The sequence below is a fragment of the Nyctereutes procyonoides genome, unplaced genomic scaffold (assembly GCF_905146905.1).
Source record: "Nyctereutes procyonoides isolate TBG_1078 unplaced genomic scaffold, NYPRO_anot_genome, whole genome shotgun sequence".
Lineage (NCBI taxonomy): Eukaryota > Metazoa > Chordata > Mammalia > Carnivora > Canidae > Nyctereutes > Nyctereutes procyonoides.
The window spans coordinates 15,246,380-15,272,268 of record NW_026575033.1 but is presented as its reverse complement, the minus strand read 5'-3'; the positions used below and the strand labels follow the sequence as shown (position 1 = coordinate 15,272,268).

Genomic DNA, 25,889 nt, shown 5'->3' with positions numbered 1-25,889 from the left:
AAATGTCAATGTTACCCAGGGCAATTTACACATTCAATGCAATCCCTATCAAAATACCATGGACTTTCTTCAAAGACTTAGAACAAATTATTTTAAGATTTGTGTGGAATCAGAAAAGACCCCGAATAGCCAGGGGAATTTTAAAAAGGAAAACCATATCTGGGGGTATCACAATGCCAGATTTCAGGTTGTACTACAAAGCTGTGGTCATCAAGACAGTGTGGTACTGGCACAAAAACAGACACATAGACCAATGGAACAGAATAGAGAACCCAGAAATGGACCCTGAACTTTATGGTCAACTAATATTCAACAAAGGAGGAAAGACGATCCACTGGAAGAAAGACAGTCTCTTCAATAAATGGTGCTGGGAAAATTGGTCATCCACATGCAGAAGAATGAAACTAGACCACTCTCTTGCACCATACACAAAGATAAACTCAAAATGGACGAAAGATTTAAATGTGAGACAAGACTCCATCAAAATCCTAGAGGAGAACACAGGCAACACCCTTTTTGAACTTGGCCACAGTAACTTCTTACAAGATACATCCACGAAAGCAAAAGAAACAAAAGCAAAAATGAACCATTGGGACTTCATCAAGATAAGAAGCTTTTGCACAGCAAAGGATACAGTCAACAAAACTCAAAGACAACCTACAGAATGGGAGAAGATATTTGCAAATAACATATCAGATAAAGGGCTAGTTTCCAAAATCTATAAAGAACTTATTAAACTCAACACCAAAGAAACAAACAATCCAATCATGAAATGGGCAAAAGACATGAAGAGAAATCTCACAGAGGAAGACACAGACATGGCCAACATGCACATGAGAAAATGTTCTCCATCACTTGCCATCAGGGAAATACAAATCAAAACCACAATGAGATACCACCTCACACCAGTGAGAATGGGGAAAATTAACAAGGCAGGAAACAACAAATGTTGGAGAGGATGTGGAGAAAAGGGAACCCTCTTACACTGTTGGTGGGAATGTGAACTGGTGCAGCCACTCTGGAAAACTGTGTGGAGGTTCCTCAAAGAATTAAAAATAGACCTGCCCTACGACCCAGCAATTGCACTGTTAGGGATTTACCCCAAAGATTCAGATGCAATGAAACGCCAGGACACCTGCACCCCGATGTTTCTAGCAGCCATGTCCACAATAGCCAAACTGTGGAAGGAGCCTCGGTGCCCATCGAAAGATGAATGGATAAAGAAGATGTGGTTTATGTATACAATGGAATATTACTCAGCCATTAGAAACGACAAATACCCACCATTTGCTTCAACGTGGATGGAACTGGAGGGTATTATGCTGAGTGAAGTAAGTCAATCGGAGAAGGACAAACAGTGTATGTTCTCATTCATTTGGGGAATATGAATAATAGTGAAGGGGAATATAAGGGAAGGGAGAAGAAATGTGTGGGAAATATCAGAAAGGGAGACAGAACATAAAGACTCCTAACTCTGGGAAATGAACTAGGGGTGGTGGAAGGGGAGGAGGGGGGGTGGGGGTGAATGGGTGACGGGCACGGAGGGGGACACTTGACGGGATGAGCACTGGGTGTTATTCTGTATGTTGGTAAATTGAACACCAATAAAAATTAATTTATTAAAAAAAAACAAAAAAAAGGAAATAAGCCTTTCCAAGGCTTGCATTTGATTTAGAAAGTCAAAAAATTTTTTTCATTACCATCTCCCCAGATTATTTGAATAAACCATGGAAACTGTTAAGGGGATATTGTTCAGGGCCCCTGAAAGCATTGTTTCCCTCTTTAAACTAGAGAAAAGTAAATAAAATGTTATTCAGGGGTTTTTGAGTTGGGAAACTAGCAGCAAGAGGAAGCATATTTCCCTGCCAGGGACATTTCATTGCCAGGGACAGATGTCACACACCCCAACAATCATTCAAAATCTTGGGACTATCCTGTCACTGTCACATCATAACTGATGGATGTGGCTGGGGGTTAAAGGGCCTGTGCACAGGGAGGTGGAGGTGAGCGCTCCCCCTCCCTCATGTCTGCCCCCCCTCAACACAGCGCCATCGCCCTCATCTCCTCAACAGAGGACCTCTCCATGTGATGGAATTACCATGGAAGATAAAGAGCAAACATGCCCGATTTTGAGATTGCTTATAGGCAAGCCATTTGGAAACTCCAAATATAAAAGGCTTATTATAAACAGATTCCATCTCATTTTTAAGCAAAAGTCATTTCAATATTTTAAAAATGGATGATAAAAACAGTACAAAGATATTAGATGCTGTTAGTCACATGGAACTGATGAGAACTTTTTCAGTGAAATGGTCTCTGGTCTTAGAGAAATGATCAAAGTAAGGATATTCATGGTTCTTATTATTTTAAACCTTATTCTAAGGACTACTAATATGTAGCGGGAAGCTTTGGTTCCTCTGCATGAAGATCTAAATAAAAACAGCAGAGTTTGTACAATCTATGACCCTCAATGCAGTTCTGCTGGAATCAGAAGATGAACGTCTTGATGATATATGATGTTCAGACTTTATCTACAACCTTTGTTAGCTCCCTGCAGAATCCCCGTGGAAAGGATTTGCATTCATGTTTATACCTACATAAAAATAGGATGGCTTGAAATCCTAGAATAAGTATTTTAATCACTACTGCGATTTCAAGATTTATGTTAAAAAAACTGTCAGACAATTGTTAAGATTAGCTCAGAAGACCTGTGTCCAAGAGGAGTCCCTTATTGAGACTCTGCATCCTCAGCCACTTGCAGGTCTGGCCCAAGTATCAAGAATGCCTGGGCCCGCATTTTCCACAGGCCACAGGTGACCCATATAAAAATATCCCCAGGGCTGGAAAATGACCCATGATGTGGTTTCGTTTATTATATCAATCTATAGTAGTAATATTAATCTATTACTCACAGAATACTCACTGAAAAATAGAAGATAGCTATTCATTCACTCTATGTTCTTTTTCTCTTGCAGAGAGGACACAAACAACCTCTGAGCACTGCTGTGGCAGGATGAATCTCCTCCCTTAAAGTCCTGAACCTGGATCTAGGTCAAGGTACATTACTGTCCTGCCATTACCTTCCCCAAACAGTCAACAGTATAATCCAAGGAAGTAGAGTTTTGCATAAATGCCCAGAGACACCCTTAACCCTCCTGGTATGGATCTGAAGCTCTCTGATCACAAGAACCTATTAGTCAACTCTTGTGTGTTTTTTTTTTTTTTAATAAATATTTCTTTTGACTCAAGCCAAAGAACCCTGCAGCTTTAGTTCCATAAAGGGAACAGGGTGGCAATCAGTCCCTTCCGTAGTCATGAACCCTACAAAGTCTCCTAATATTAGGCTGAGGGGATGGGAGGCTGAGAAGGGAATGTTACATTACGGACATCACTTTTGAAAGTCCTAGGAGTTAGGAATTGTTCACATATAACTATGCTTCCTCTGATACATTTAATAAGCCCTAGCTAAGATCCCTAGTTCTGAGAAGTGAGGCAAGCATATGTATAAGTTAAAAATATCTCTGGGCTGTTTGTCCAGGCTTCTTTCATCCAGTACAATACACTGGTTAGTGGTGGTCATGGAGCTGGGCACCAGGACATCCAAAGTAGGAGAAGGCTGGATGCAAACAAAGAGAGGGATATGATTTGGCAGATGTTTAATGACAGGTTGTAGCTGGCAGGAGGGTCAGTGTCCAGAGCTGAAGCTCACACAATGGGAGCCCAAGGAAGGGATGTGTGCACAGCTAGAGCCTCATTTTCAATAGGCTTCTTGTTTCATAGTTTGCATAATGCTCATACAACATCAGTTAAAATACTTATTTTTAAAAAAGTGAAATTGGAATGGCATAATAATGTCTTATGCATTTTACTCGAATATCTGTAGATTTGATCTGAAAAGATGAACAGTAAATTCTCTTCCAAAGTTTCCTATTGCTATGATTTTAAAAACATCGTATGTATATATCAACAAACCTTTCTACAAAGCACCTTATATCTGGCAGAAACATTAAAACCACACACTTTAAAAGCAAATTGGATTTTGAGCTGAGGTCCCAGTGTATTTTAGGTGTCTGTTGAAGAGACAACAATGTTGACTTGCCCCTCTTGTGACTATCTTTTTGGAAGCTACAGCACGTAATGAGAAATGTCAAGTCCCAAGATCAATGAAATTTTGGGCTCCAGGGATTCAACAGGAATAGCATTGATCCTTTTAAAGAACACCAGTCAGAGATGGGTTGTAATATATTGCAAAGAGGGGCTCAGGAGGATAAGCGGCCAAGTCCAAGATACCTACCTGACAAAAATTCAATCAGCTTTTAGCACAAATTGCCTGCTCTGCTCTCCTTTTTTTTCATGCAGTAGGCTGCTTCCAATTAAAGTGCGCAAATTAATTTTTATCACTTCCAAATTAGTTTCAGAATTTGTGCAAAAGAGTGTTTCAGATGAAAGCATCTGTCCCTCACATCTCTGCAATTCTGTTATCTAGTCAGGGACCTATTTAAATCTCCAAGAAAATTTTCTATATTCAAAGTCCTAAGTTTGAAAGAGTAACACTGGATATTGGTATATAAAATATATGAATAAAACAGCTGTAATCCAACTGTAACCTATAGTAGGTAGCACCTGCTTATTTCTTTTATGGTCTGAAACTCTTTGTAATAATCTGCTTGTAAATGTTCATTGTCTTTGTGGCAAATTCATTAAAACTATAAAAATAATTAGGAGATATCTGAAAAATAATTTCTGAGATATCTGAATTAGTCACAGTAATATATTTGATTCAATGAAACCATAAACTCTTTCTGCACCTACCTAAAAAAATCCACAAACATTAGTTATATTTTCTCTGTGGTACCAATAGAGCTATCCATTAAAAAAGAATAATGACAATGCAAAAGAGACATAAATATATTAGAGAGCCACTTGAATTAATGTTGAGAAAGTGAATAAATGAATCCTATCATTATATGTACTGAATAAATATGAGTCAGCCTCTGACATACAAAGCAATTCAATGTCCACACCAGGACCAATTCTAATAGCTACTGGCATATTATATTTCACACTAGGACTTCCCCCCTTCAAGTCTAGGTTAATATATACAACTCCTAAAAACATAAGGGCATTGTGTTACACACTTTAAAATGAATTTACACATAACTAGCTTTTTGGTCTTGAGTAGCAATGCATTATAAGATAGAAAACACATATAGCCTGATTCTCTGACCTGTGAATTGGTAGCTAGAATAGATTAAACTGGGACAGGAAAAAAATCTTTTTCTTTCAGGTTGTGAGTTTTCTGATGGCAAGGACTATTCTGTGTCAACACCCATGGCTGATCCCTGATGTGACAGTCAATTCAGGGTGTGCTGTGACTGCCTTTACAAAAAGAGTGAATTGACCAATATATATGTGGTCCAGGTTGGCTATTTCAACAGATTAAGCTGAAGTCATAAATCAGTCAAGTCTAACGAATACTATATATGACTAATTATTGATTTTTTACCATTATAATTATCCATATGGTAAAAAGCTGACACCAGTTTTTTTTTTTAAGATTTTATTTATTTATTCCTAAGAGACACAGAGACAAGTGGAGACATAGGCAGAGGGAGAAGCAGGCTCCTCACACAGAGCCCAATGTGGGATTCGATCCCCGGACCAGGATTACACCCTGAGCCAAAGGCAGATGCTCAACACTGAGTCAGCCAGGCATCCCATGACACCATTTTTTTCCCCCATGACACCAGTTTTTAACATAATTTTTATTTTGTACCTAAGACGTAAGACTGAACATTTTGTATGATACCAAACATTATCTGAAAGCAATTTGTGATTCATGTAATAAATACTCAATGTGTTCAGTACAGTCAGGTGGAAAAAGCAGTTTGGTGATTAGTATAATATATGTTTTTGTAAACTCCAGAAGGCCAGAGACTTCAACTATCCAGCATTTTCAGCTGCTAAGATAGGACCAGCACCTAGTAGGCATTCAATACATGCTTACTGTTTACCTAATACTTTAGTGATCATTTTTTTCCCCTTAAGGATAATGAATGAAATAAAGCCATATGACATATGTTAATAATAAATGTCCAAGAAAGTCTTAATGGGGCTTTGTTAAATCGGTTAGGGTCAGAATGATGACAACAGTTCTGACCAAAAATAAATTCTTATAAATGGAGGCAGTAATAAAAAATATGTATTGATAATGTTCTTAATTTCTCAAGAATAATCTTGTCTTTACTGAAAGCTTAAATAAAATGCTGCATTTTAACAAATACAATAGCCACAATTTTATTCTTAAGGGTTAATATAAACATTTTTATTTATATAGCTCCTACTGTATGGAACTTTAAACACTCTAAATATTACTACATTTAATTTTTCTTGATAATCAGTGGACTAAACTGTTAACCATCTTTTTATTTAAAAGATTATTAGAAAATCACATAAATTAAGTAGTACCTAACAGACAATTACTATAACTTAACATGAAAAATTCTTTACCTCATAGCGGTATGATTGCTTTTAAGAAATGAATCCTCTTTTTGGAAATACCATTTTCATCATTTTTAAGCTCCAGTTTGAAGATGTTAGTTAATGAGATTAAAAGCACTACTCTTTTTCTTAAAATTTTTTTTCATTATCTAAAAACTTCTAATTTTCATCAATTTAGATGGAAGATACTACACAGACCTGCTGCTTAATTAACCTTCTCTAATGATTACTACACTACTGTGAAAATGAAGATTTTTAAATATGCAAAAATAAATTTAGATAAAATATATGTAATAATGTAACATGTTTGAGAATAAGGAAGCCACCAATGGTAGATCAAGTGTCTTATACACATGTACATTCAAACACACATACACTAGAATTCTGCTAAAAATGAAGTTTGTTTTTTTAAGGATAGGATTTTAGAAAAGAGTAAACAAGGGGGTTAACTTTTCAGTATTTAGAGTATGGTATTTGTTATAATGTCGAATTGGTAGCTAATTATTTGAGCTGCTTGGAAATCAAACAACACTGAATATTTTTTCCCCAAAACCAGCATCATATCTTAGTTCACAATTTAGAGCAGAGGCTGATATGCATAATGCACATACTTTCTCTTAGTATCTATGCTAAGAGTTACTCCACAATACACTTCAAGTTTCTACATCACTGTTCTTCAGTTCCAGCTATGGGCAGCAAGAATGAAACCTCACATGTAATTTGGTCGCCTAGTTCATTTCCCACTACCTTCATTCATATAAATATATATGAATCTGCATATATTTCATATTTCATTTTCTTCTCCATTATGATAGGGCCTTTGCTCCTATCAATCAAAAGTCATTCCTCTTTTTGCAATATTCCTGTCAAAACGTGTAAGAGGTGGAAGTGGATGAGACTTTGAAGGGTAGACAGATATACAACTGGGCTTCCATCCTCAGGTTTCTCACAGGCTGGAGTGAACAGACCAGGGGTGGCAATTTCCAGCCATGCAGTAACGTGGCATCTCGTCCACTTGTCATCTACTCTTACAATATTTCAGTGGCAGATACACAGCATTCCTGGAAAATTCTTATCTCTGTCTTGTCATAAATATGACCCAAACTCATGTTTCACTTTGTTTCAGAGTACCGTGTATGCTGTGACCAATATATGAATTATAATCAGAATCACCCTGGTTTTAGTACTTGCCATCATCAACAATTTACAGACAGCATACCCTATTTTAAGGAAATATTTGCATTGAAACTATTGAAAGCTTGGTAATTAAAAATAGTGATTATTACTAGGCAACCTCTTATCTAGTTCTTCATTTAACAATATTTATTAAAAATCCTATTTGCTGTGTCACTAGGCCAGGAACTGGAAACTTAAAATGGAAAGGGAGAAATTCATGATCCATTTTAGTGTTTCCTCAGAACAGCATTTCCAAAGAATAATAGCTGTTCTGCTGTGAGCAAAAGATTGAATGGAAAAACATGTCTGAGAAGTTCTGGGTTAAACAAATTTCAACAGATTTATTTGTGCAAGTAAGACTTTGAGAACTTACCCAGAGAGTAGGAATAAATGCAGTGTTTTCTAAAATTATTTTACTCTGCAGCCCCCATCCCCCATTTTTTTCCTACAGGGCATCTTAGGGAGCACTGTTGAAGAAAAAATACTTAGGAATCATCACAAGCAAAGAAATGGTCATATTGTTTTTGCTGTCCCAATGCTTAGTCTGAAGGGAGTACTCAATCATTGTTAAATGAATAAATGGAGATATTTACTAGACTGTATGGTAGAAAGTACTAAGTAAGTGTCCTCACCGAGGCACAAATCAAACCTTATGGAAATTCAGAGAAGGGAGAGAATATATTCAGTTGAGAGAAATTACACAAAGTTTAATGGACCAGATGATACTGGAGGACATTTCTGAAGGATAGAGACATTTGGAGATATTCAGGGAGGATAGCCAACTACAAGGTCAAAGAGAGGGGACCCGGGACTTTCCCTCGTTGAAGATTAGAGTGGTTGCTCTTTTTTTTTTTTTTTCCAACTTTGAACATAGTGACATTCTAGCAAAGAATTTTTTTCCACTGAAAGCTTTCATATTTTAAAATCCTTACAACCCACATCAACAAGAGAAAAAACAAGAACCATATGATCTTCTCAATAGATGCAGAGAAAGCATTTGACAAAATACGGCATCCATTCCTGATCAAAATTCTTCAGAGTGTAGGGATAGAGGGAACATTCCTCACCATCTTAATGCCATCTATGAAAAGCCCACAGCAAATATCATTCTCAATGGGGAAACACTGGGAGCCTTTCCCCTAAGATCAGGAACACGACAGGGATGTCCACTCTCACCACTCCTATTCAACATAGTACTAGAAGTCCCAGCCTCAGCAATCAGACAACAAAAGGAAATAAAAGGCATTCAAATTGGCAAAGAAGAAGTCAAACTCTCCCTCTTTGCAGAAGACATGATACTGTACATAGAAAACCCAAGGACTCCATCCCAAGGTTGCTAGAACTCATACAATTCGGCACTGTGGCAGGATACAAAATCAATGCCCAGAAATCAGTGGCATTTCTCTACTCTGACAATGAGACTGAAGAAAGAGAAACTAAGGAGTCAGTCCCATTTACAATTGCACCCAAAAGCATAAGATACCTAGGAATAAACCTAACCAAAGAGGTAAAGGATCTATACCCTAAAAACTACAGAACACTTCTGAAAGAAATTGAGGAAGACACAAAGAGATGGAAAACTATTCCATGCTCATGGATTGGCAGAATTAATATTGTGAAAATGTCAATGCTACCCAGGGCAATTTACACATTCAATGTAATCCCTATCAAAATACCATAGACTTTCTTCAGAGAGTTGGAACAAATAATCTTAAGTTTTGTGTGGAATCAGAAAAGACCCCTAGTAGCCAAGGGAATACTGAAAAAGAAAACCAGAGCCTGGGGCATCACAATGCCGGATTTCAAGTTGTACTACAAAGCTGTGATCATCAAGACAGTGTGGTACTGGCACAAAAACAGACACATAGATCAATGGAACAAAAGAGAGAACCCAGAAATGGGCCCTCAACTCCACGGTCAACTAATATTTGACAAAGCAGGAAAGACTATCCACTAGAAAAAGGACAGTCTCTTCAATAAATGGTGCTGGGAAAATTGGACAGCCACATGCAGAAGAATGAAACTAGATCATTCTCTTACACCAGACACAAAGATAAACTCAAAATGGTGGAAAGATCTAAATGTGAGACAAGATTCCATCAAAATCCTAGAGGAGAACACAGGCAACACCCTTTTTGAACTCGGCCACAGCAACTTCTTGCAAGATACATACATCCATGAAGGCAAGAGAAACAAAAGCAAAAATGAATTATTGGGACTTAATCAACATAAAAATCTTGTGCACAGCAAAAGAAACAGTCAACCAAACTAAAAGACAACCTACAAAATGGGAGAAGATATTTGCAAATGACATATCAGATAAAGGGCTAGTATCCAAGATCTACAAAGAACTTATTAAACTCAACAGCAAAGAAACAAACAATCCAATCATGAAATGGGCAAAAGACATGAACAGAAACTTCACCAAAGAAGACACAGACATGGCCAACAAGCACATGAGAAAATGCTCCGCATCACTTGTCATCAGGGAAATACAAATCAAAACCACAATGAGATCCTACCTCACACCAGTGAGAATGGTGAAAATTAACAAGACAGGAAACCACAAATGTTGGAGAGGATGTGGAGAAAGGGGAACCCTCTTGCACTGTTGGTGGGAATGTGAAATGGTTCAGCCACTCTGGAAAACTGTGTGGAGGTTCCTCAAAGAATTAAAAATAGACCTGCCCTACGACCCAGCAGTTGCACTGCTGGGGATTTACCCCAAAGATACAGACGCAGTGAAAAAACAAGACACCTGCACCCCAATGTTTATAGCAGCAATGTCCACCATAGCCACACTGTGGAAGGAGCCTTGGTGTCCATCAATAGATGAATGGATAAAAAGAATGAGATTTTGTGGTCTATGTATACAATGGGATATTACCCAGCCATCAGAAAGTATGAATACCTGCCATTTGCTTCAATGTGGATGGATCTGGAGGGTGTTATCCTGAGTGAAGTAAGTCAATCAGAGAAGGACAAACATTATATGGTTTCACTCATACGGGGAATATAAAAAACAGTGAAAGGGATTATAGGGGAATGCAGAGAAAATGAGAGGGAAAAATCGGAGAGAGTGACAAAACATGAGAGACTCCTAACTCTGGGAAATAAACAAGGGGTAGTTGAAGGGGAGGTGGGTAGGGGATGGGGTGATTGGGGATGGGCACTGAGGGAGCCCTTGACGAGATGAGCATTGGGTGTTATACTATATGTTGGCAAATCGAACTCCAATAAAAAAATATACAAAAAAAAATAAAATAAAATCCTTACAACCCTAGGAAAAGTTGCTAGGAAACTATGAAAGACAAAATATATTTACATAAACTTGTAGTCTGATGGGACACTTTGAGACAAATACTCACTGCTGTTAGGGTTGTCTCCTATGATATGGTGTCGCCCACTCCAGTACCAGAGAAGCAGAGTGGCATCTCGAGACCCAGACACAATGTAGCAATCTCCACCTATGTAGGACTCAGACCTGGCCAAGCACGTGACCACATCCCAGTGGCCGAATACAATCTGAGTTAGTTTCCCTGAAACACAGAAATGGGAGGTTTAATTTATTTGCTATTGTTCTTTAAATGGCAATAAGCTTAACTTTATTTTACCAGAGTTGTGAAAAGTGTATCTGTTAAACGTGGAAGGTTATAAGCTAATTCAAATTGAGCTACAGATGCTTTCTTGAGTTTCTTCTGAAAAATGATACAAGAATGTTACTTGGGATTTTCAAGGAAAATGACTTACAAACACCACAATCATGATTTTTATTCTTCAGGATTGGGGCCAGACTAAGGGATGGTTTTAGTCTTTTACCAGACTTAATTTGGGGCAGAGACAGGACAATAGTCCCATTTGTCCTGTGAAATCAGGACTCATGCTAAGGTTTGGAACGAACAGAATTATAATGAGTTACTTACAATGTGAATATTTAATTTGAATCTTGGCACTCAAGATGAAAATGCCTACGTTATTAAGTATGATTTTATTTTAAGGTCTGGGTGTAACAACAGGCATTTTGGAGAGATTAAGGTATCTCATAGTTAGGCTTACCTGTTTCTGTAGAGTAAACTCTGAAGCTCTTATCCCAGAACCCACAGATAAGAATATAGCGATTATCTGCTGTGACCACAAAACAATGCGCATTGATTTGTATACTCTGGTCAACAAGGTCCGTGATTTGCCGTTTGTTCACACCAGAGTTATTGGCTAAACATACACAGAAAAAAAAAGAGTTTAAAGAAGGATTCCACAAGAGTTTCTTTCTTTCTTTCTTTTTTTTTTTTTAGATCTTATTTATTTATTCATGAGAGATACAGAGAGAGAGGCAGAGACACAGGCAGAGGGAGAAGCAGGCTCCATGCAGGGAGCCTGATGTGGGACTCGATCCTGGGACTCCAGGATCATGCCCTGGGCCAAAGGCAGACACTCAACCTTTGAGCCACCCAGGCGTCGCTCCACAAGAGTTTCATCAAGCACTAATGGAAGGAATATTTTTATGCTTCATTTATCTATAAATGAGTTTTTAAGGCTCTCAGATTAACATTCTAACATATCCCCATGAGGAGCATCAGCTTAATTTTTAGTAGCAGTGGCTAGTTATGAACTACATTAGGTATCTAAAGGTTGTCAGAGATTTCAATTCCTTCTCCTCCAAAAATATGAAGAATTCAAATACTGAATTTAAAATAAAAATATTTAAATGGATTTAATTCTACCTAGGTTCACTATACACAGGTTCATTAATGTCCTTCAAGTTCTATAATAAGGAGGAACAAATATTGTGTGAGGTATGGTATGTAAAAGAAAAAAATCTTAATATTCACCCCAATCTGTCATTTTCTGATGGCATTTACAATTCATGTGGAAAAAACAGGAGAGAGGTTTGAGCAAGGGATGTTGTTATGTGGGCAGCCCCACAGGGAGCTTTAGGTCAGCAGCTTTAAAGACCTGGATTGTCAACAAACAGAAGGACTTTCCAGAATGGGCTGGCAGGGGAGGAGAGGAATAAAAAAGATGGGAGAGGGATTGGGGAGGAATGAGACAGGCAGAGAATCAATAGATAGCATTGGGATTGAATCTGAAAAAAGTCAGGAACTCGGAGACACCGTCTGATTTCCCTAGTGTCTGTCTGCATGCCAGCCTGTCCCGTACTCTGCGCTGTCCTTTCAGGCTAAATCCCTGGGCTGAATTCTTAAACAGGAGATGCACACATCACCCACACTCCCTAACGCCAATTAGACTGAAGTGCAACTATTTGTGGATTCCCACTAATGCTATCATAATAATGGCTAGGGCGGTAAGCCAAAAATTATACAGAAAAAGGTAGCAAAAGAAAAGACAATCAAAGGTTCTGAGTCACTTGAAAACTACATAACTGATCCTTGATTAATAAGAATAGAGCTAATTTTTCCATGGTTACATTCCAGCTGTATGTGACATTATCGATGTCTCTTGGGTGAAGGAATAGCTGGACTAGACAATATTCCCAGTCCTACACCTTAGCTGTTCTCAAAGACATGTAACTGCTATTGTAAGTAACTAACTTGAATGACTGCCTTTTAACTTATTTCTGGGTTCAAAGATAAAGGGCGAATTAAGAAACATAAGAAAAGATATACCGTAACTTGTGTATGGCTTTATTTTTCATGCCATTTTCAATTTTTTTTTCCTAATTTAGTTCTCTACATGATCCCACAAAAAAGGCAGGACAAATATCCTGATCAACCATCTTGCAGCTAGGAAATTGAGGCCTAGAAACAGGAAGGGACTTGTTCTGGATCATATACTAATAAATGTGCATGTGATTAAAAGTATTTCCATCCTCTGTTGCAAAGAGGTACAGCTCATAAGTTTGCAATTCATATGAAATCCTTAATTTAAAAAAATCGGTCCTATTGGAAGGAGATTTCTAGAAAAGATGTCCTTTGTGTTAGTTTTCTTTCATGATTTTTTTGAGTCCTTATGTATTTCAAATATTTTAAATAATATATAGTTGTTAAAGAATAGTTTAGGGTAAAAAAAGGACAGTTTGGAATGATTTGCCTTGTTTAGAACCAACTTAAATTATCCAACTTAAAATATCAAGAAAATGCCACAAATAATCACTTTAATACCAAAAAATTTTTGAGATGGCATATTATGATATATATAGCTCTTTGGTGGCAATTCGATGTTATCTGCACATTAATTTTATGGCAGAAAAATGATCATTTGGATACCTTTTGTAATAAATAACTACATAGGAATCTGGACAGTCAGCATTCATGAAAATGTGTTTCTTGTTACCGTACCAATTAAGGGGTCCATTTCAATGGGAAGATGATGAGCTTGATCCAAGGAGTATCCTGGCGCTCCTCTGAGGCCTAAAGGTTAAACAGAAGGAGAAAACTACTGCAATATTCTCAGAAAGAAGGAATTTCCTAATAAACAGTGTTTTATGATAATTGTATAAAAGGTATACTGCTTAAAAATTATTTGGCAAGTTGTTATAAGAATGATTGTCATTTACACATCTTTGTAGATACTCTCAATGAAATCATCACAATAGGGACTGCTGGTTTCCATGGAAGATGTACAAAGCTGGAAAGAGTGTTGTTTTCATCCTAACAAGAAAAAGCCTGCATAAAATAGAAGATCATAACATTTCTTGAACCCCTCCAAGAGCTAAGATTTCTGGGCAACCAGTGAGCTTGAAATCTAAGAAAGGTTGTGTGCCTGCAAGCAAGGGTGGATGTGAATGTGGCAGGGCTCACCTGGGCTGGGGCAGAGGGGATGATGGGGCTTCCGTCTTCATTCAATACATGACAAATCATTTGAAGGTAAAAAATTGAGCCACACCAAAGATCTTAAGCTCAGGAAAAGCTACTATCAGAGGATTAATATTTAGGGCTTGATTGAGTTCATTAGTCATAATTTTTTACATGTGATTATATAACATATATAATACTTATGAATAATGCTAAATAAAAAATGAATATAGTTTTTTCTCAACACAAAGTATTTCTAGAGACTCAGACTTCTGTGAATAATAAAGTTGTATTTTTTCTTAAGATGTTTGTTGCAGGTTTCTGATCAAATGGAATTTCCTCAAGGTAATAGAATTACCTCAGTTGACAGTATCACCAATAAACATAGTGTATTTAGAAACTCTTACAAGATGAAGCTATGATATAAATGAGACTGTTTTCAGAGCAACACAGAAGGTGGTAGAATAGAAAAATTCAGGTGAATTTACCATGGCTTATCCATCTAGTCCTGGAGATAGTGAGGGTCCTGGGGTTTCCAAGGATACTGAAAGGGGTGAATTTGGCCAACTAAATCATTTGGTCATATCTACTTCTGTAGATGTATCAATGTCTGATTTTTATAACAGAATTCTATCACTTCAAGATGTACTAGCTGGAACTTTTGGAAAGGAGTTTAAAGAAAACACATATAAAATCACTGAACAATTTAGATTTTGTCTTGTCTCAAAGACTCTCAGCTCCACAAGGAGGGAGGGGGTGCCTGTCTTGTTCACTGCTGTGCTCCCACTTGACACATAGTGGCCATTTAAATATTTGCTGAAGAAATAAGTGAAGTGGAAGAAAGAGGATTTGTAACCACCCTCTAAGAAATCCAGATTCAAACTCACTTTTTTTTTAAAGATTTTATTTATTTATTCATGAGAGACACAGAAAGGGAGGCAGGTAGAGGGAGAAGCAGGCTCCCTATGGGGAGCCTGATGTGGGACTAGATCCCAGGACCCTGGGATCACGACCTGAATCGAAGGCAGACGCTCAACTGCTGAGCCACCCAGGTACCCCTCACTTTTGTTTAATATGGGCTAAAAGTGTTGTTGTTGGTTTTTTTCCTTGTGGGGCAGGCATATAATAGGGTGGAAGGACCTGAATTATTTGTAGACCTGCTTCAATTTATCAAATATTTATTGAATCCTTAACCATCAGCCAAGCATTCTGTGAGGCCCTCACACAGAGCAGAGTGAACAAGAGACAAGACACATCTAGTTAGGTCTGGCAATTACTTGCTCTGCTGCTTCCTGCCAATAATTTGGAATACTAGCTAGCCCTCAGCACACTTACCTTAACTTCACTGCAGTTTTTAAGACCCCTTTGGTAAGCACCGTGCTTAGACACACATACCTACTGTATTGTGCCACCGATTCACTGCAAACAGTCGGCTGCAGGTCACGGTCACCACTGCGGGGATGGTCAGGTGGGGCAGGGTGTTGGCTGCCACGTGGGTCACTGGAGAATTTGAGGGAAACTTCAGGACCATGATCACATCCTGTTGCATCTGATCTTTAAACATGAGTGGACTCTGTGGAAGGAAACACTGTTGAATAGAAAGAGAAGAGAGCAGAAGAAAACAGAAGGGATAACAGAGTTAGTGAAAGCTCTGGGGAGACAGACAGAGGTCAACACAGATGAGGCGAGCACGAGCAGAGAGCAAAGCAACCTGAACTTCCAACCCATGATGAGGATGGCACAGGGGATAGGGCAAGGCCTCTGTGCAGTGGCTGGCAGGTGACACGAGTTCACTGATGAGTGGCCTCAGTGTAAGCCTTGCCAGATTGTGGTGTGAGGAGTGAGCTCACAGATCTGTCTCAGGAGGTAGTGTCGTTATTCAGTGTGGTGAAAGCATCAGTTTTGTGGAAGAATGAGTCAAGTCAGTCACGGACACTGTTTACATGAACTAATTGATACTTCCATTTGTTAGCTGGTTCATCTGGGGTCATGGCTTCAATGTCAATAATAATAAAATATAATAAATATAATATAATAGCCTTCCCTGTCAGACCTCTGCACGCATCTTTGCTGTGGCACCACTGACTGGTTAAGGTTGAGGTCTTCTTCCTAGACTGTGCGCTTACCAAGGGCTAACCCTTTTCCTTCCTTTAATCTGTTTCAAAAGTCTAGCATGTGATCTGATAGAAAGCGACACTGTAAATGCTACTGTTCCAACACCATAAATAATACTGCATCGAAAACACAAAATGGGGGGATTCTGGAAATAACCACTATGTAGAGTTTGTGAATGTTTTGTAATTGTTTTCTATACATATGAATTGTCTGCTCCATGCACTTAGAAGGCTGAGCTTTCCATTATGAGCAGCTCCATGCCAATTTAGTCTCTAACAATTTTCCCCAGGAAAGCAATGAATCCTGACTGGGCATTTCTCCAGGATAAGTATTATTATTATTATTATTATTATTATTATTATTATTATTATTAAACAGAGACAACTAACACGGGAATAAAACTCTTCTGTCAAAGCATTTCATAAAATAAAGTGTTAGAAATATTCTCTTAGACAGTTTATCAAAAATACTTCATCTCAAGGCTTGAGGTTCCAAGGCCACGTCCCCACGTCTACACCATGACTGCATGTTCATGAGGAACTGTGTGCTTGGTGTCAACCTTTCTGCTTTGTCACATACAGGGACCCATTTCAATCAGAAGAGTTCATTAGAACTCTCTTGAGCCATTGTGGAGAGAAGAAACATATTTTCAAACAAACACATTTATTTATGTGTTTCACTAGCAGTTTGATTATTGATTTGTTGAAGGTCTAGAGAATGCAGATCCTCTGTGTTACAGTGCTTAGCATCATATCTGATGCATAGAAGGGAACTTGACATGAATTTGTTAAGTAACTGAAAAAAACACATGAAAGGTCTGAACAGCGGTTCCACCACAATATAACAGCTTATAAGTTGTTCGCACATATATTATGAACCATATTTCACAGCTCTTTACTCCAAACTTAAAGAGTACTTGCTACCTTGATAACCGCCTAGAGAAATGGATGCACTTTAATTCCTTTTGTAGACACCTTTTTTACCTTTAAGCATTTTTCACTTCAGTAAAAAAATAATCAGTGAAAAACCACAGTTTAAAAATCAGTTTAAACCAGTTTTAAATTTCCACTAAAGAAGTTTCTCAGAAAAGTTACCTTCTTCAAATTGAAGAGGGAGGTGTTATACAATTTGCTAATAAGCTGCAAAAAAGGGACTGCTTTGTTATGAAAAGGAGCTTTTAAAATTCAGATTAAAATGAAAAGAATTTTACCTTTTCCCTGGCAAAACTAGAATAAAAGTTTTAATATGAGGAGCTAGTGGAGCTGATGTCACCGGCTAACGTTTCTTGAGAACGTATTGTGCACCAGGTGCTGGTCTGAGTGCTCTACAGTATTAAGTCATGAAATTCTCAGGGCAGGTGGTATTTTTGCCTTCGTGTAACAGATGCTGTAACATAGCAGACAGGTTAAATCCCTTGCCCAAGTCATTTGCTAGTGAGAGGCCGAGCTGATGCTTGACCCGACTGGCTCTGGAGCCCTTGTTCCTAACCCTCGGCCTCTCTGCGGTGCCTACAGAGTACCTGTATATTTCTGTCCTCTCCTTAAAACGAGCTACTCCCTCTGCTCCACCTTGCCCCAGAAGATTACATCGGGCAATATCATATTGTGTTGAGAGTATATTTTCATCCTACTTTAATCTAATTTTGGTGCCTACATGTGTATGGGTGAGTTTATGCAGAGGCCTACAGAGTCAGGGAAGACGGGCCCTTGTCGTGGATCCCAAATCAGGCCGGCGTAGCAGCACTCAGGGGTAAGAGCTGCTCTCCCCTCTCCCCTGTATTTCAGCATATACTTACCCTGAAGAGCTACCCAATAAATCGAGAATCCTTTAAAACTGCTGCTGAAACCACAATTTTATTTGACATGCACCCAGGTACAAAGAAAGCAAAAATCTTTCCTTTGAGGCTGCTATGTCTTACCAGGTGCATGGCAGAGCTCCGAGGCGGATGTGGCTCGATAAGCAACTGAGACGGCGTCTGTCCAAAGTTCTGTATCTGTGCCTCCATGGCCTGCAGGGGAAGGAGAGGGACTGTCATAATCAATATGCATCAATGAGAGAGGTCAACACACTCCCCGACAATGCAAGTGTATCCCAAGTCAGCCATGAAAGAAGTCCAGAAAATTCAGTGGGTGTTCTCTCAGGGTGCAGAATCATCCAACTGTTAGTATTTTGCAGACAGGTTTTGCTTCTCTTTCTAAACGTGCTTCTGTTAACCAAGTCACTGTTCTTATTTAGAAGCTGGGGTTAAATGTGGAAGTGTTAAACCTGTGAGTGCATGCATGCAGCTAAGGTCAAAGAACACTTCTAACACTAAATACAACATGTATACCTTGATAAAGTCCTGTGTAAGAAGAAACGTATGGGGATCTCTAATGAAATAAGCTTCTGGGATCTTGGGGGAGAAAGAATGATACATAAAGTCCGACAATGATATGAAATAAAATTCAGAAAATCATACAATCCAGTCAATACAGAGAGTAATCACAAGATTTTTGTTATGATTAAACATGGGCAAATTTTTGCTACAAAAATATATTTTAGCATGAATGTCGAGATATTATGTAATGTCTATAATGTATGAATTCACTTCTCTCAAATTTTTTTGAAATTTTAGACATAACTAACCCAGGGAGGAAACAATTCTTTGGGCATCTTGAGCTATGCAATATTTTATTAAAGCCTGTGCAGATAGAAATATTAATGAGATTGTATGGCTTCCAATGAATAAAAATAATTTTGGACCTCAAACTGTCTGGACTGTATAATATGCCTTTTTCTGTGTGTACGTCAAAGACATAATCTAATAGGAGATTTATGTATTTCTTCTCTATATAAGTACCACAGGCAAAAAGATTTCAATATATTAAACTAGACTAACAGAAATATTTTTCCAAAATACTGTTAGCATGTAATTTAAGTCAACAAGGGGAAGCACAATATTTACAATGGTCATTACTCTGTTACCATGCTAATTTTTCCCCTAAAATTGTGTGCAATTTGGTTGCACATAAAGATGAAATACGAAACTCATTGCTGAGTGCTGAGGAGTGCAGGTAAGGTGGTAGATGGCTCTCGACGCTGCGCTGCCACTAATCACATCACTATCTACAAATCTCATTTATAAAGTACTTAAATTTAACAATCTGTCCGCCTAGACTGCATTTCAAGAAAATGTTTATCAATAAAAATGTGGATTTTCAAATTTATTAGCAATATTAAACATGAATGCATCATTATCTGCCATATTTTAGCAATTGCACAAATGGGGCTTTGGTTCTTTTATTTGCAGAGGCAATAGGATGAATTATTAAATCTCTTTAAGAGCTGTCCAATTTTTATGTATCCATTTATTTGCATGGTGTCCACCCATACATGAAGTGTGACTGTTTAGGTAAATCGCACTCACATAGATACCATCATACTTTATCTCCCCGGTGCAAGATTTATGATTATAAAAGAGGTATGAGACCATTTCTGGTTAGGTTCACATCATGAACAATAAACTCTTAAGAGTAACTTGAAAGAAGAAAAAAAAAACCCAGTGATTTCATTGTTAAAACTGCCCTGGCTTGAAAATGTCTAGTACCTCGCTTACTGTATCAGAACAGCTAAAGTTGCTCAAACGATAGGTACCTGGGCTTGTGCTCTGACTCCTCCAGAAAGGGGCTGGGCTGGCATAGGGAGACAGAGGTAAAATTAAATATAATATAGCCTCTCTTGGTCAGTGTACCTCTCCTTAGCAGGCAGCCTTTAAATGGCCACAGAAGGACCAAGTCCACAAACATACTCTGCTTGACTTTAGTTTTGTTCTGAAAGGGCAGTTTTAAAACTATACTAGAAAATCTTAGGATACCCACTTACTTTCCAGAAATCTACACAGTTCTCTTCAGGGGGACCACCTCTGATTCTTTTTGGACTGAGGCAGAGTACACACACGTATTTATTTTAAACGACTCTCAAGTGGCATCAGGATATACAGGAAGCTATGATCAAGTTAATATTGTGGTCTCATCCTCTCATTAAGACAGTACATTCCCTACATTTAACATTTATTTATTTGTTTTTAATAATTTAAGCTGAATCCATCTTCCTTGGGATCCACATCACATGCCTTCACGTTCTTATTCCAATATTTACCTTTTGGCTATCTTGTAATCCTGTCTAGCGGCAGTTCCTTAACCTCTGATTTAAAAATATACAGGTCGGGGTGCCTGGGTGGCTCAGTGGTTGAGCGTCTGCCTTTGGCTCAGGTGGTGATCCTGGGGTCCTAGGATCGAGTCCCGCGTTGTGCTCCCCAGAGGGAGCCTGCTTCTTTCTCTGCCTGTATCTCTGCCTCTCTATGTCTCTCATGAATAAATAAATTTAAAAAATATATACAGGTCTTTCTGTTCTTGAAAAAGCATGCTGCCTCCTCTAAGTTCTATTGCTCGTCATAACCAACATATTTGGATAGGGAGTGAGCACCTACTGATTTTCTTCACCTCTCCCCCATCCTGTTTTCTGTCCTCCCCCACTTTTAGAGAGTCATCAGTGTCTTCTGTCAAGAGGAAGGTACTTTGCATGGGAGGGTGCCCAGGGATATACACAACCCATTCTGGAATCTATGAAGCATAGCAGCTGAGTGGTTGTTCCTCATTCTGAGAACTACTCCCTGACGTAGGAGAAAATGCATCCCCTTAATGTGAACCTTGGGCAGGGTTCTAAATCCTTCCCAGGCCCCCTAAATCATAATAAATGTTCTCCATTCTCATAGCACGTTTTCCCCCTTTATCATGACATTCAACGCATAGTTCTTTACATAGGTCTGTTTGCTCAAACTGTTCATCTTCTGCAGGTCAAGGCTGTGACTTAGTCTTAAGAGAGTCCAAAAACATTCGCTGACTATAGAAGTGGGGCAGTGGTGAGGCCTTTGTGCAAAACTGAAAGGTAGCCCAGAAAAGGAAAATCAATAGTAAAGAACACATCAGAGTGCTTTACCTTTACAGTTCAATACCACAAAAACAATCAGGTTAACAAACATTAAATGCCTAGTCTATGCCAAGGGATAAAATATCAGATACCGGTCTGCCCTCAAGATGTTTCAGCTCATGAGGACATAAGATGAGTGGCAATCAGGTCAAGAACCACGCAGAGGCCAGCCTCAAGTGCAAGGGGGCCCAGGAGTGATGTCTACATCAGACACAGAGTGGAGCAGGGTGCACACAGAGGACGGCTGTTAGGAAAGGGGCTTTGAGAAAAGGGACATGAGCTGAGGTCTGAATGTCACATAGGAATAGGCCAGTCAACAGCAAAAAAAGATAACCAGAAATGGCATTTAAAAAAATTCAACGTATTTCTCTTTTTCCATACATTGTTCTGCCTGGGTTGAAGAGACTTAATGCTAGCTTTATTTATTCGGAAAACATTATACTTATTGAGCACCTACTATGTACTGGGTACCATTTCAGATATTTGCAATACTCATCAAACAAAGCAGAGATTTGGGCTCTTGTAGAAGTTGTATTCTAGCCAGGATGGCATAGGAGCTTATTATTCGGCCAGATAGCACATGCCAGCATCCTTGGGCTAGAATCCGCTCATAGGCATGGTTTCTATTTGAGCCAACATTTATAGGTCAGAAAATTTCATACAATAAATTGGATTTTTTGGCTTCTCTCAACAAAACAAAACAAAAAAACAGAAGAGGTGGTTCATCAGCATTTCTGCACAGCAACACTTGTCTGGTGCCAAGGCACAGGGGCTCTTTTGTAATGCCCATCACTCACAGGACCCAGGCATGCACTGCCTCTGGCCTGCTTCACAAGTTTCCTCCCTGTCCAACTCCTAAAGACTTCTCGGAATTTGTTAGTCCTTTTAAAATCTACTACCAAAACATTAATTTGTATTACAAAAAAGCTATCGCTACAGTAGTCCTGCCCTCATCCTCGGGGTATATGGTTCAAGATGCCAAAGAATACCTGATACTGGATAGTACTGAACCCTACGTATGCTGTTTTTTCTTATACAAATTTATGATAAAGTTTAATTAATAAATTATGCATAGAGATTAACAGCAATAATTACTGATAAACTGGAACAATGATAATATACTACAATAAAAGTGATGTGAATGTGGTCTCTCTCTCTCTCAAAATACCTTATGGTCTGGACTCACCTTTCTCCTTATGATGACAGTGTAGATGGTAAAATGCCTCTGATGACGTGTACCTGAGTGGCTCAGACAATGAAGCGTCTGGTTTGGGCTAAGATCATGATCCCCGGGTCCTAGGATTGAGCCCCACATCGGGCTCCCTGCTCAGCGGGGAGCCTGGTTCTCTCTCTCCCTCTGCCCCATGCCCCCAATCATGTTCACTCTCTCAAATAAATAAAACCTTAAAAAAAATGCCTAACTGATGAGATGAAGTGAGCCAGTGAGGTAGGCACTGTGACTTAACATTAAGCTACTGCAGACCTTCTGACACTAGGTCAGCATCACTGCTTCCATACCATCTTGACTGCGGGTAACTGAAACCGTAGAAAGCCAAAACAGTGGATATGGGGTGACTACTGCATTGCACTTTCCATGGAAGCAAGAATGAACTGATATTGTATGTGTGAACTCATGATTTTTATAATGTGTATAGCAAAAGAGTACAACTTGGGAAATAAATCTGTCAATCTAACTTCATCGAATTTAAGATGTTATCCATTGTGAGAAGCGTCATTAATTTCTATACTATTAAGAAGTAAAAATGTGTTACTAATTAAACTATGATTCACTACTGATTATAAGACACTGTAATTTGGAGTGCTGAGACAGAACGATGATAAGCATCTCAGAAACAGTTCATTATTGTAAATATTCTATGTTATTATAAATATACTTTTACATATAATAAGCAGTGAGTTTTAGATATTTCATATAAATCTAGCATACGTCATAGGTTTAAAACAATAGATTTTTCAAAACAAATGTGACCGACAAAATCTTTGGTGTTTTACAATTAGGAAAAGACCATCTATTTATGGTCTTTGGTGGGATAACATGAAAACATGGATCTGCTTATACTTAGTATTCCCTCTTAGGCCTTTGTAATCGCTGACTGTGGTATCTTAGACTAAAGCTGCTTATGTCCATCCACTTTAATTAATTACGTGTCTGTTTTCTCCCTTAAACCACCACTCAGATCAAGACAGAGGGCTTAGACATGGAACTGGAAATCTCCACTTCTTGATCTGGGTGGTGCCTACATGGGAGCATAGATATGTGGTGATACTGCCTTCTTGCCCCTCCACAGCAATTTTTCCCATGCCTTACCCTCTGCCAGGCTAATCACGATTTTGATGATAATTAAATTACACCGTCAAAAATTATCATCTATTACTTTTTCTTTTCTTGAACTTCTGATAAGTAGAATCACACAGTACCTACTTTAGTGTCTGCCTTTTTTGGATCAACATGTCTGTGAGAGATTCATCCCTGCTGTTCTGTATAACAATGGTTTTTTTGTTGTTGTTGATTACATCATCTATATATAGTGTCCCATTGTATTAACCTCCCAAAATATATCAGTTCTGTCGATGGATATTTGGGCTGCCAAGAGTTTCAGGTTATCATGAACAAAGTTGCTTAGGAAATTCTTGCACATATCTTTTGAAAGAGGTAAGCAGTCATTTTTGTTGGGTGCATAACCTATGTACTGGTTGCCAAGTTATAGGGTAAGAGTATTTTGTTTTGCTGCCGAGTTGTTTTCCAAAGTGACTATACTGATTTTGTGTATTTATTTGCATAAGCATTTGTGAATGCAGAATGCAGGGGCCAAAGCTGTAAATATTTACTTATTTATAAAGAGTATACTATCTTTGAGGGTACTGATATGATGAAACTCTTACATATCAAACTCAACTTTATCTCAAAAAAAATAATCATGTAAGGAATGCCACTTTATTTCATCAGGAATTGTTCAGATAGGAAAGATAAGTAAGTTAGTTTCTTAAGAGTTTTACATTTTAATTCTTATGTGGATGCTTACTTATTCTTCTAAAAATCATTTGGTTGAATATCGAGCAGTTCCCATATACTTAGCATTTGTTCTTCTCCCCAGCTAAGACCCATCAAGAAATAGGCAGGTCATAAAATTAGAAAAAAAAGTATTTTTTTTTTAAACTTTGGAGGGAGTTCTAAAATATGGATGTTTTTGGGGGTAAGTAGAGAAGTAAAGAAAAATGTGATCTAAGTTACGATTAGTCGGACAAAATAAGTAAACCTGAACAGTGACTTTCAGATTTCATACACACATAGGACACATAACTCAGTTTTATCTGCTTCTATGGACTATAAAGCTCCTCTTAGGGAAAGTTCCTGTTAGGGACAGTTTCCTGGTTTTTTCCCCTCCCCACTCTCTTGATAGGCTCGTTTTGTAAAATCCTCCAGGACCCACTTACTGAGTTATGAAATTACCCACATCTTCATCGAGCTCTCCTTTTTTCCTCACTTATTTTCAACAAGCTCTCTCTAGTCTTATGTTACTCAAAGGTCAGGGCTAGGTGTATGGCTGCATCATCTAGGCCCTGCACAAAGGTGCCCAGTCGAGGGGCAAATGAGGGACAGCATCTACCTCAAATGCCAAAGGTGCCAAAGCACCTTTTATTATTCATCCTTTTAATGAGGGCATCTTTTTAAATTTGCACAAAGGGGCCATATGCATTAGCCATGGCTGTGACATGTACCTTATTCCTTTGACCTGTTGTACCTCTTCTTAGTTGCTTTTATCTGTCCCCCACGATATCCTACCTCCTTTATGAACACAGATGTATTGCTGGAATGAAATCCTCAGAAGAGGAAGTAAATATGCTGTGGTTTATGTACATTATGCTTATGCCTGTTAATATGAAAGATTTCATAGCTGAGGTAAAACTACATATGGCGACGGATAAGTGATAGTTCAGAATGATGTTCAAATCACCAATAAATTCAAAATACTCTAAAAGAAAGAAATTACTATTTAGATGAATAAGCATGCTTTCTCCCTCCACTTGTATTTACTATTTGGATAACTAGTGTATGCTAGATAGCACACGACCTCCTCTGGTACCCAGGAGATAAAAAATTCTGGTTAATCTTGTCTTTTCCACAATGCAGGTAAATGTAACCCACATACATTTCTCTCCTTTGGAATCTTTACAACTTCTAGTCTATTTTGTAAATGTAATTTAGCATTGTCTTTTTGATGAAATGTCATAAGGTCTAAGTGCCACGAGAAGAAGTGTGAGAAAGCACATACGGGAAGCTGTCAAATGACCGATTTCATCCATTTTGCTTGGTCTCTGTTATCTTTTAAAGTTGTTTTCCAGAAGAGTCAGCAT

At 38.3% G+C, this 25,889-nt stretch overlaps 1 protein-coding gene across 2 annotated transcripts in view; it reads right to left on the bottom strand.

Moving 5' to 3' along the window:
- NBEA (neurobeachin) overlaps positions 1–25,889 on the bottom strand; it is a 672,481-nt gene that overhangs the window by 15,166 nt on the left and 631,426 nt on the right. The window contains exons 49-54 of one of the 2 annotated variants that reach the window (XM_055317362.1): positions 18,874–18,936; positions 18,463–18,552; positions 15,825–16,017; positions 13,974–14,045; positions 11,734–11,889; positions 11,046–11,216 (exon numbers count right to left, since the gene is read on the bottom strand). In XM_055317362.1, the coding sequence (XP_055173337.1) occupies positions 11,046–11,216; positions 11,734–11,889; positions 13,974–14,045; positions 15,825–16,017; positions 18,463–18,552; positions 18,874–18,936 (745 nt within the window). The remainder of the gene's footprint in view (positions 1–11,045; positions 11,217–11,733; positions 11,890–13,973; positions 14,046–15,824; positions 16,018–18,462; positions 18,553–18,873; positions 18,937–25,889) is intronic. The other variant, XM_055317363.1, reaches the window with a different exon arrangement.